The sequence below is a fragment of the Panulirus ornatus genome, chromosome 4 (genome assembly GCF_036320965.1).
Source record: "Panulirus ornatus isolate Po-2019 chromosome 4, ASM3632096v1, whole genome shotgun sequence".
NCBI lineage: Eukaryota > Metazoa > Arthropoda > Malacostraca > Decapoda > Palinuridae > Panulirus > Panulirus ornatus.
The window spans coordinates 72,244,012-72,256,406 of NC_092227.1; the positions used below are offsets into that span (position 1 = coordinate 72,244,012).

The 12,395-nt window shown below is 41.7% G+C and overlaps 1 protein-coding gene across 1 annotated transcript in view; it reads left to right on the forward strand.

The window, feature by feature from the left end:
- The window catches only part of LOC139767303 (gamma-aminobutyric acid receptor alpha-like), a 120,843-nt gene extending 110,101 nt beyond the window's left edge, over positions 1 to 10,742 (forward strand). The window contains exons 10-13 of the mRNA XM_071696529.1: positions 593 to 726; positions 6,126 to 6,239; positions 6,857 to 7,195; positions 9,464 to 10,742. Of these exons, the coding sequence (XP_071552630.1) occupies positions 593 to 726; positions 6,126 to 6,239; positions 6,857 to 7,195; positions 9,464 to 9,673 (797 nt within the window). The 3' untranslated portion in view covers positions 9,674 to 10,742. The remainder of the gene's footprint in view (positions 1 to 592; positions 727 to 6,125; positions 6,240 to 6,856; positions 7,196 to 9,463) is intronic.
- Positions 10,743 to 12,395: the final 1,653 nt, after the last annotated feature.

Here is a 12,395-nt window from a genome sequence, read left to right on the forward strand (position 1 = left end):
AGAGAGAGAGAGAGAGAGAGAGAGAGTGAGTTAATACATTTGATTGAAAACCCTAGTCTAAGGACTATTTTTCATGCTGAATACGAATTTAATGCCTGCAATTAAGTGTTCTATTGTTAATCCTGTAGAAGATTTTATGAATTATTCGTTTCATTCTTAAAGGGTATATGTCGCCGTGCGCAACCGCGTGTGATATTTTCCTTGATAATTTGAAGTCTAAAAGCGTTTCATAATGTTATATTTCAATTTCATAACAAAACAGTTTTGGGTATTTTTGAAAAGTAGTTAAATTTGCTTGAAAACCGTTGTGTGTGGATTGATTTTCAGGCTGAATTCGAATCTGGGGTTGAATACATATGTAATTAGGTATTCAATTGTTATTCCTTTAGAAGATTCTAAAATTAAGTATGATTTATAAACGTCTCCTTCCCTCGCCAAGGAAATCAAACATACTTCCTCCCTGGCTCTTGGACTCTTACACACACTTCCCCTGTGGGGTAATGAGACATGCTAAGCTTTTCTCTTCCCTGGCAAAGTCACATACTTTCTGAGTAGCCCTGGAAATCATACACTTGGCCTCTTCCTGGCGCAGGCATCACCACGGTTCTGACTATGACCTTCCTGGGGTTGGAGGCCCGAACGGACCTGCCTAAGGTCTCCTACTCTACCGCCCTCGACCTCTTCGTCTGGATCTCCTACGGGTTCATCTTCGCCACCATCATCGAGGTAACACTGAGTAGCTGGTCTTGCTTTCTTGGCTGTGAAATATAACTTATCTTGCCTTTGCTTGCTTGGAATATTTTACTTTGGAGGAGTAACTACTCCTTTTCCAGTTTGCTGGAGTTATTCTTTCCTGAGGGCAATAACATGCCGTAGTTTTACTAACAAATGCCTAATATCTATTGACATACACCTAACCTGATCATATATCCAAGAAGATTTTACTCTTGTAAGAAAATATAACTTGCATTAATACTCTCACAATGCCAGCTAAAGGATATAACTTTATATCTATCGCCAGCATAACTATATAAGAATGGAAGAACTTAGTCAGTTATGCTCTCAATAAGAATTTTTTTTTTGATCGAGAATTTGAACCTCGTTTCTATACAGAGGACAAGATTTGGTTACATAACCACAACCACCAACGCCGTTGGTGCACAAGTGCTTCTGGTTTGTGGTTTACACGTCTGGCACCGTTCCTGTTATAAAGTTTCATTGTGTAGACAAAACAGGAGACCGTTTACAATTTTTGCCTCCTGTGAAGGTATCCAGTGTATGTAGACCTTCACAAATATTCATGTTACAATTCTTTGTGAATTTGATAACAAAAGATTCAGTAATATTTCTCTTGATCAATGAGTTACAGGTTACAACTGAGTCAGCGCTACTCCAATCGCTACAGTGGTCATATATATATATATATATATATATATATATATATATATATATATATATATATATATATATATATATATATATATATGTATATATATGTGTGTGTGTGTGTGTGTGTGTGTGTGTCTAAAAGTACACAAGTTGCGAGTGTACATAAGACGCGGGAAAAACCACAAGGAAAAGGAAAATACGAAGTGTCACGCGCTTTCGTATATATACATGGTCAGAACTGAGTACACATAAAGAGAACGAGAACATAGTATACCAGCCGCCACTGGGTGGGGCAGGCTATGAATTAAGAAACAAATGAAGGGATTAGGGCACAGGTTACCCTCGAAAACCTCACCTTTCTCAAGGTACAAACTCAGGTTAACCTATGTTCTAGGAAACATAAGTTCTTCACTCATAAAGTTCCATTTTATAACTTTTTTACTTATAAAGTCATGTAATATAAAAAAAAGCCAACACTTTGATTTATATGAATATCTTTATCATATTTGATGAGAAATAGTTCAACAATATTTCTATCTGTTACTAAATTATTGTATGTGATCACCTTAACACTGCTCCAGTCATGTTGATGACCAAAGTCCTCAAGATGAACAAATAGATTCTGCAATAGATTCTTGACCATACCTAAGACTATTTCTATATTGTTTAACCCAAATATCAAGAACCAGTACCTGTTTGACCAGTGAAAAAGTAATCACACTCTTTACAGGGGATATTGTATACACAACCCGTTTGAGAAGTTACAGATTTTCTGATAAGATTTTCCCTGACCGTGTTATTATTGCTGAAGGCTAAATCAATCTTAGATATCCTAAAATGCCTAAAGTCTAGCATGTATCGTAAACCCACAAATGTCTGTTCATATGTTTACTATTACTCTACTCATCACAATAAAATGTTCTGTGATTTCATAAGTGATTCTAAGCATTTCTCATATGTAGTCTAGAATTCATTAATGACGAACTGTACAATATCTATGATACTGGATATGAATTACAATATCCCAAAAATTGTGTTGATTCAACTCATGATCGTGCGAGAAAGTCCTTTTATAATGTTCAAAATGAACAAAAACTTGTATCACCCAATTGTAAGAAGTTGCTCAGTGTTCCTGTTTCGTTCAAATCTTTAGATATTGTGAGAGTGAGGAAGTGAGCTTCAGAAGGATGTGGGTAAGAATGAAAGTGAATTACGAGAGACGGGTAATTACTAGTGCTTAAGCACCTGGCCACGAGAGGAAAGATTGAGACAAGTGTTTTGGGAGCAGGTGAGTGAGTGTATCAGCAGTTCTGATACAAGAGGCCGGGTATTGGTGATGGGTGATTTAAATAGGAAAGTAAGTAAGGTGCCAGTTGATGACATAACTGAGAGAGACTTGCGGTATTCAGTCAGGTGAATGAAAATGGTGAACTTGCTTGTGGCGACGTGTGCTGAAACAGGACTGGGAATACCTGGTTGTAAAAGAGGGACATTCACAAATACACATGGGTGAGTTGGAAAGATGATGCACAGGCAATAGTGGATTACATACTCATTGAAAGTCGTACAAGAAAGTGACTCCGGTGAATGTGATGAGAGGAACAGCTGGTGGATGTCTGGTCATTTCTTGATGGAGGCGAGAGTATAAAACTTTCTGGAAGTTTTTGGAAAAGCGGAAATTATTTGAATGAGAAGAGGATGAGGGAAAAAAGTATGCTTGAAAAGAGACGTGTAAGAAATACCACGAGAGAGTGAATGTAGATAGGCAAAAGGTAAGAGTAAGTGAAGCTAGGCGAGTGAGTGAGGAATGGGAGGTAGTTAGGGAAGTAGAAATGGCGCGTGCGAGAGAATTTACGAAATGCGGAAAGTGGGAGGTGGGCAGGTGAGAAAAGGTAGTGAGTGATGCGGCAAGAAGTCAAGAGAAAGATGTACGGGCTGAAACAGAGGACATACGACAGTCAGAGTGAGTAAGTTTTAAGGAGAATGAGATTTTTGGAATGAGGTTAACAGTGGGAGAAAAACTATAGAACAAACTGGGTCAACATTGAAGGTGGCGAATGGAAGAGTGGGTACAGTCAATGATGAAGTGGAAAACGTTGTTGAGTGTTTGTGGATAAGGTAGCAGATGTAGGGTGTTTACGACGTGGTGGTATGCGAAGTGAGAGTCATGGAAGGTGGTTTGGTGAAGAGAGAGAGGAGATGGTGGAAGCCTTGCGTAAGATGAAATGTAGCAAGGCGTCTACAGAGAGGATGGTATCCCATATGAATTTCTTAAGAAAGAGGAATATTGTGTTGTTGATTGATTTATGATTTTCAATGTCTGTATGGATCATGGCGAGGTGCCTGAGGACTGACGGAATGCATGTATAGAACCACTTTATAAAGGCAGTGGACAAAGGTGAGTGATCGAATGACGGAGATATAAGCTTGCTCAGTGTGTCTGGTAAATTATACGAAAGGGAAGTAGTTGAGAAGGTTATGGCATGTAGAAAATATGTGGATCAGGCGTTTGTTCTGAATGACAACAAGAGCGAAGGTCATTATCACCACCATCTTTTAAGTCTCTGTTACTAGGCGCCACAGCAGTTGTTTAGAGTCGAAAGTTTATCAGTAGAAATCTCTTCTTTTACACAGTAACCACAAAGCTTCTGAAAATATCACTTACATTGCAAGCTCCAATGATACAGTCCTACAAAACAAAAGACATACTCGATATGGGATTCCAGATATCAGCACGTCATTCTACTTAGCTGGAACAGAACTGCCCACAGCACCATAACTTTAAGTAGTGTCTCAGTGTTCGTGGTGCCGGTTACCGGTTACCTCTCCAGGTGCTTGCAAACATCGTTCCTGCATTAAAGACTAGTACGAGGCTCATGGCGATCAGCTACACGCCAGTATGGTCGGGATAGCACCACTTCATGTGGCTTATCCCGAGTGAATTTTGAGGACGATTCCTCCTCAAGTGTAACACCGAGAAAACTAATAACTGGAGACTTGTTGTGTCCTTCTATTTCTCTTTACTGGTGAACACAAAATAATATAGATAATGCTGAACTCATTGGATGTTTACGCTCATATGATTTGCCATTCTGTACCTCAGTAGATACTGAAACAGTCTTACTGGACGTGTCTCGTCCTTACTTATCTATAACATTTTTTTCGACCTAGACCTTATACATCACTACCTTCCTACAGTACTGAATCCTTCCTTACAAAAAGATCCCTCAGTGTAGACAAGGGCCTGACCGCTAACATGAAACAAAGCGTAGCGGATAAGACCATGTGGGATGCTAACACCTTATGGAAATCCGTGACGCTATGCTTCCAGCACAACCTGGAAAGCAACGATGTGTTGTAATCCATTTCAGTTCGGTTCCAGAAGAGATGTAATCTGTGTAACTACAGCTTTCTGTGTTCATCTTATGTATACTGTACGATACCAAAGTATCATGGTATTGGATGAATGGTATTGTATGATGGTAACTGTATCATGATAGTGTATCATGTTCCGTACGATGCTACCGCATGATGCTATTGTATGATGGTACTGTATGATAATACTGAATGATGATACTCTATGAGTGTACTGTATGATGCTGGTAAATGATGTTTCTGTATGATACTACTGTATCATTTTGCATGATGCTGCTGTATGATACTACAGTATAATGTTACATGATGCTGTTGTATGATGGTAGTGTATGATGCTACTGTATGATGTCACATGACTCAGTCTGATGCTGCTGTATGATGTTACATGACTCAGTCTGATGCTGCTGTATGATGTTACATGATGTTGTTGTATGATGTTACTCAGTCGCTTACTGTCAACGCCCTCGGTGTCGAGAAGCGGACCCTGATGCCACTCACGAATCTGTCTGGCAGAGACTTCTGTCCTCTTGTACGAATTCGTAGGCTGAAGTCAGTTTCTCATGGAAGATAAAGTATGTCGTAACTCACGCAACCTCTTCTTGTTTGTGAAGGTGACATTTCTCAGAAATACATTCACGTTTGGGTGACAGTGGCTGCTCAGAACTTGCAGAAAAGTTCCTATAGATATTTGTGTCTAGACAGAGAACTGTTAAAGCTTAGAGTACCGTTTTACTCTCTCGGGATCTTCATCCGTAATCATGACCTAAGAAATTATGTCTACCTGAGCCATGCATTCGCAATCTAAGATATCTCACACCGTGAGATTTTAGGAACTGTGTTTCCTTTATGAGGACGCTGGTGTGTGTGTGTGGTGGTCGCTGAGTAGCACAACCAGTTGCTAGTGTCAGACGAGAATGGCTCGTTAATGAAAAGTAACCGCTTCATTCTCTGGAAAAAATGCACACAGAACAATCATCTCGAACAGGAACATATCTAGCTGTTCTGAAGCGCATGGTCACCTCGTATATCGCAACGGAGCCAAGAATATACATGTCTGAGTAAAAAGCTGCTGATATCTGTGTAAAAGTGTTGCCTGTAATGACTTGCTCTCGGCGGATCACTGTGAGACAAATGCAATGTAGATTATGTCAGCAAAGTCGATGTTCTACAATAATCTATATATTTTACATTACAGTTTTCTGTTCATAACAATATACAATTTAGATTCCAGTTCCTGCCTATACTTCTCATTCATTGATATCATTGAATCTCCTTTCATGCTTGATTCTTTAGATTTCAATACATTCATTTTCTCGACTCCTTTGCATCTATTCATTCGTCTATTCTCTTCTTATTTTCAGTTCGCGTTCGTGCATATCTTCACGAAGTTTGGGTCGGGAGAAGTGTATCTGGCGGAGGACTGCTGTTCGGAGGGAAACTCGGAAGACGAGGAGGAGGAGGAGCCAGAGAATGAGGTGAGGCTGCTGGCAGAGGACCAGTTAGGTAGAGCAACACCAGACCGGCTGAGGAAACAGGTAGGGCTGCAGCGGCTGACACGAAGCAACTGTATCCACGTCACCAAGTAACCAGTAAGATGAAGGCAGACAAGCAGGTAAAGCACCTGAGAGAACGGTATTCTCAGAAGTGGACAACAAGCAGGCTAGCATTAGGATGACGTCACAAGCAGGCATCAGAACCAGTGTTACAAATGTAAGTCAGGAAAATTCTCTAAAGTGACCAAGAGACGTGGTTCCTCGAAGAAATGGAAATTTCCTTTCACTATGGATATGTTTACAAGGATGACAAATACCCTTCATTAATCAAATCATTAAATACATTACATGTAGATCTGTATTCTGGGACATCCTGGGATAAGGAACACAGGGGACGATATAAAATCTTTTTTTCGTAAATGATAGTGGATCTCTCATTTCAGAAAGCCATAGTATCGAACACAAAGACAAGATAAACGTGTAAGTGCAATTGATGTATATCATAGCGTAAATTACGGTAAAACTAGACGTTGGTTTACCGCCATTGATGGATTTTTTTACAAGCAAACATCAACTTCTTGTCTGTCCGATGCTTGCAGCCCGTCATGGCGTGCACTGTGATGTCCCTGGCGTCGAAGGATGGAAACTTCACCTCCACAGGACCCAACGGCGTGGACAGCCGCCTCACCAGGAGGACTCACCCCGCGCCCGAAACGCCAACCACGCCGCCTTGGGCCCCGCCGCTCCCTACCGCTCCCACGCCAAGCCGCTCCTCCACGTCTGCCAACTCCATCACGCCTCCCCTGACACCACCCACGCCCAGGACCTCCTACACTCCACCGTGGCACTCCCTCCTATCTCGGGTGATGCAGCTCTGCGGGCGAGGCAAGCGGAGGGGCGTGGAACACCCAGCAAGTCGCACCTTCCACAGAGCCACAGTGAGTCATTATACAGTGCTAATATATAAAACAGTCTTCCGGTTTTTTTTTTTTCTTCCATGGAACACGATAAGTTCCCAAGTGCACTTTCGTGTAATGATCACATCGTCAGGGAAGATACAAGAATGAGACAGAAGATGCAGCACAATTAGTTTATGTACAAGGAAGAGACTGTTCTACGTCTTCTACTTCATTCTTGTATCTCCCCTGACGATATGATCATTACACGAAAGTGCACTTGGGAACTTATCGCGTTTCATTTTCACGCGCACCACTGTGACCTCTTGCAACACACAGACACACACACACACACACACATATATATATATATATATATATATATATATATATATATATATATATATATATACACACACACACTAATATAGTGCATATGAACGCGCACTTTCATAGAACACATAATGCCCTCGAACAGCAAGGACTCGAACCCGGGACCATTGCGTGTTAGGTGGAAACGCTAACCTCTCTGGCGATCCTAACCGAGCGGTTAGCGGAGTCCAGGGATGCCTCACTCTGATGGTCATGGGACGGGCATACAGCAAGAGGCACTGGGGAGGGGGAGGGGAAGATTAGGACAGCAGGTAGGGGAACAGGTTCTGAGCAGAAAGCACTGGAGTGAGAGTAGGATGGTGGCAGGTAGTGGGACAGGAATTTGGTATTGGTCAGGGTGGCAGGTACTGGTCTACCATATGGTCTATCGTCTGACCATGTGTGGAAATGTCTACTTCCCTAGTGTCACTTTCGTTTCCACAGAGCACTGACTTGAAGGCAAACTGAGGTGCTGTTTCGATGGTTCAACAATATGTCTCTGGAGAGTGAGTGATGCCGATAATACAATGCAATAAATGATACAAGCAGTTTGGCCTACATGTGTGTGTGAACCCGCATTACCTCTCTACCCTCAGAAATATCAGTACTGATGTGGGACGCACTTAGTTCCTTATGATGGAGGAGGCGGAATACTTACCTCACCACCCACGCCCATTGTTCCAAAGACGATGTGAACATTACATGTCTCAGGATCAATCTACCGAGCCACTGTGATGGCAACTACATTGGCCTTAAACAACCTGTGTTGGATGAGCTCATCGGTTTTGTTAGGAAATGACGAATCATTGGCAGTCGGAGGAGTGATGGTGCTTAAATCACCGTTGAGGTTCTAAATGAGTGTTTAACGGGAGTCGGTTTGTTTGGCTTACTTGTGGATAACCTGCCCTTTCACTTGATTCCGAACATGACGACCTTGTCTGCGGCTGCAGGAGGGGAATGAATCTAAATATATCAGCTGCACAACAACACTGGTGGTGGGAGGCGGGGGCGTGGGGCGTCCCCCATGCCTCAAATGACAGAGGTCACTTCACGTGTGAACGCCCTGATGACGTGTGGTTATGAATGTTGACAGCAATCTCTTCGGACTCGCGTGTTGACAGCGCTCCGTATCACCCGGTGCCTCGGGCAATGTCGCCCTGCCTGCACACTGTTCACTTCCAACACGATTTACAATCATATGCTTATTTCATGTAGACCACAGATATACGGTAAGGTAAAGATAACTTCTTATTTACGTAGGAGGTGGTCTTGTTGTGCGTCATGGGTTGGGAGTGTGGTAGAGAGAGGGGTCAACAGTCAGACTCCAAGCTGATGTGGAGGATCAGGGTCTAGATACGTCCTGTCCTTATAGTGTTTGAGGTCGAGGTGTTAGGGCAGGCGTAGAGAAGAAGGCAGTGAGGTATAGCGCAGCTGTTACTGGTGCCGATATCATGTACCTGGTCGTGCAGCGAGTATTAGAGCAGGTGTAGAGCAGATGGTACTGAGGCAGGTATTGACAAATACAGTAGAGCACATATAGAGCAGCTGAGTGTAGAGAACGTACTATATGGACCTACAATTTGTAGAACAAATACAGACTAGGCCAGTGCAGAGTAGCAAATAGGCAAGGCATATATGTATAGAGATATAAACAGAGGAAGAGATACAGTGCAACGGGTAACGGAGGTGGCATAGAGCAGAAGTTGTGTAGCGGTTATAGAAAAGCTGTTAGTGCAGTGGATATAGAGCAGAAAGCATTGGAGAAGGAATGAAATACCTCGAAGTAGAGGAGGTATAGAGCAGTTGCGGGTGGTGGGGTAGGTACAGAGCAGAAAGCACTGGGTCAGATACACAGTATAGAGCAACAAGTGGTAGGACAAATTTTAAGAGACATTTACCTGCAGGATATTGACTCCTTCATCCTCCTGGGATCAACAGGACCGTGACAGTGGCCAGCAGCAGCAGCAGCGGACACGGCAGACACGGCGGTCACGGCAGGAGGAACCAATGATGAGACGGTCCTGCAGTAAGCTGGATCAAATGAACTCCGTGTCCAGCATCGACGAGGTGTCTCGGGTCCTCTTCCCTCTCTCATATCTGTGTATCAACCTCCTCTACTGGTACACCTACCTCTCCGAGACACCGTAGAGGCGAACACCCTCGGTCCCTCCTGTGTATCTACGTGTTCTGCTAGTACACCTACATATCTGAGACACCATAGTAGCTGCATCCTTAGCCCATGTTCTACTGTCACACCTCCTTCTCTTGTACACCCAAGACAATACAGTCTCACTTTATACAATGTATCAAACTTGCTCAGTGGTATAGCCACCTCTGCGATACACCCAATTAGCTCATGGTCTTATTCATGCCTGTCTGTCATGCTACTCTGCAGGTAGATCCTAGACGCTATGTATGTTCTTAATGACATATGTGCATCTGTTGCTTTACTTGTGTACACACACTTTGAGACCACATCCTCACCTCTTCCTGTAAGTCATCTGCTGTAGTGGAACGCCCTCTTCTTTCACACCACATGGAGATAACACACTCACACTCAACGTCTCGTCAACCTTTTCTGCTCCGTTACTCACCATTACACCCTCAGGTTCGCTGCATTAGATCATCCTGTGCACTAGTCTGATCAACTTGTTACCTTACCCTCTATCTTACATCCGAGCAGCCACACTGTCGGGCCTTCTATCTAGAGGAATTGTATTGCACACGTTTATTACCCCTGTTCCTTAGAGACTATACTTTCACTCCTAATTAGTCTAATGTGCTGGTTGCATAGCACTCCCATACACCTCACATACTATACCTTGTCTACTTACCTACGTCACATGGACACAAACTATTCCTTAAGACTAACCTATACTCAGAAATATTACTTCTGTAGATCGCTGGGAGACAACATCGTATCTGTACATATATTATCCTGTTTAGGACACGTTCACAACACGTTACTAAAGCTATGGTTGTCTGAGTCGACGACGAAGCCGTTTTGCACAACCACGCGGGGAGTTTAGGGATCAAGGAACAGCCAACGCGGGGTAGAGCACACGGTCGTGCCACACAGTGTTCCAGCTTTGCTGGTACTACATACAGGACGCATTGGTTGTAGTACATGTCTACTTTATTGATGTATGGTATGGCTATAACCAAAAATTATATATATATATATATATATATATATATATATATATATATATATATATATATATATATATATATATATATATATACAAAACCCCAGGGGTCCTCTTTTAGGGAGATCCTGCAGTTCCCAGGCTGCGCTCGACGCAGGAGCAGGGAAAATATGGAATATTTTGGAGTGAGAAGATCCTTTCCGTCCACTGACGATGGTGTAGCCTCGCCGAAAAGGAGTTCTAACTCACGGTAACCACTTGCAGGAGAGGTCCGATAACACACACACACACACACACACACATATATATATATATATATATATATATATATATATATATATATATATATATATATATATATATATATATATATATATATATATATATATATATGCCAACGAGACCATCTTTAATAGGTGATGAAGCATTACACATCAGCTGATCACAACTGTACGAGGAATTGTAATCACTAATGGCAATGCATCGTGTGTGTGGCGGTGGCGGCGCTGCACCCGCTCACCTGGCTGCTGACGGTACTTCCCCCTGACCACATAACTTGTAAAGGTATAATGTTGACTGAATAAAACTATTGTTCAGATGCCCTCTGGCTGGTTTACTTTTAAATTCTTCCACTGATTTGTCAGAATCCTTATATATATAAATAAGGAATGGACTTTGCCTGGGAACAAATCTAAAGCCCATTATAGCATTAACCAAATCATTGTAAGAGAACTGACAAAACACGAAAACATAAAAAAAAGATTGTTCATGACACACCCAGCTACCCAGGTCAACCCCCGCCACCTGTCCCTCCTTAATCACTCTTCCTTACAAGGTTTACGACCAGACGCAGTAGACGGTGCTTGGCCTAGAAAGACCGGTTTTGTACGGCGGGAACCAAGCGTGATGTTGAGATCTAAATAACTGTATTAAGGACTGGCACCTGAAGAAGTGGATATTGTCTCTACGAACAAAAAAAAGAAAAAATCCTTTAATCAATGTAACCAGTGGTAATGAAATTAGACAATTAGGTCAAACTTTATATATCGAGAATATATATTCTAACAAGCTCTTCAACTGAAGTGGCATTAAAACGAAAAGAGCAATCTTTTGTTATACAAGTGAAAAGAAACATTTGAGAAGGTACAGTGCTGCAACTTGCAGAGGTCATTAAGGAAACAGAAATTTGGAATTTCTTAGAGTCTTAACTTGGTGATATCACAGGTATGTACTCTGAACTTAGAATTTTATAAAGATGCGAAGAAACACTCTACATTCTACAGACAAATATATACACTTTATGAGAATATATATATATATATATATATATATATATATATATATATATATATATATATATACATATATATATATATATATACATATGTATTGGAAAGGATCACAATTTTGCGCGTGATCAAGATATTCCTATGAGTCCACGGGGAAAATGAAACACGAAAAGTTCCCAAGTGCACTTTCGTGTAATAATCACACCATCAGGGGAGACACAAGAGAGAAATATAAAAGTCAGTTGATATACATCGAAGAGACGAAGCTAGGACGCCATTTGGTAAACATATGATTGTCCAAAACATGCTTTAGACAATCACATGTTTACCAAATGGCGTCCTAGCTTCGTCTCTTCGATGTATATCAACTGACTGTTATATTTCTCTCTTGTGTCTCCCCTGATGATGTGATTATTACACGAAAGTGCACTT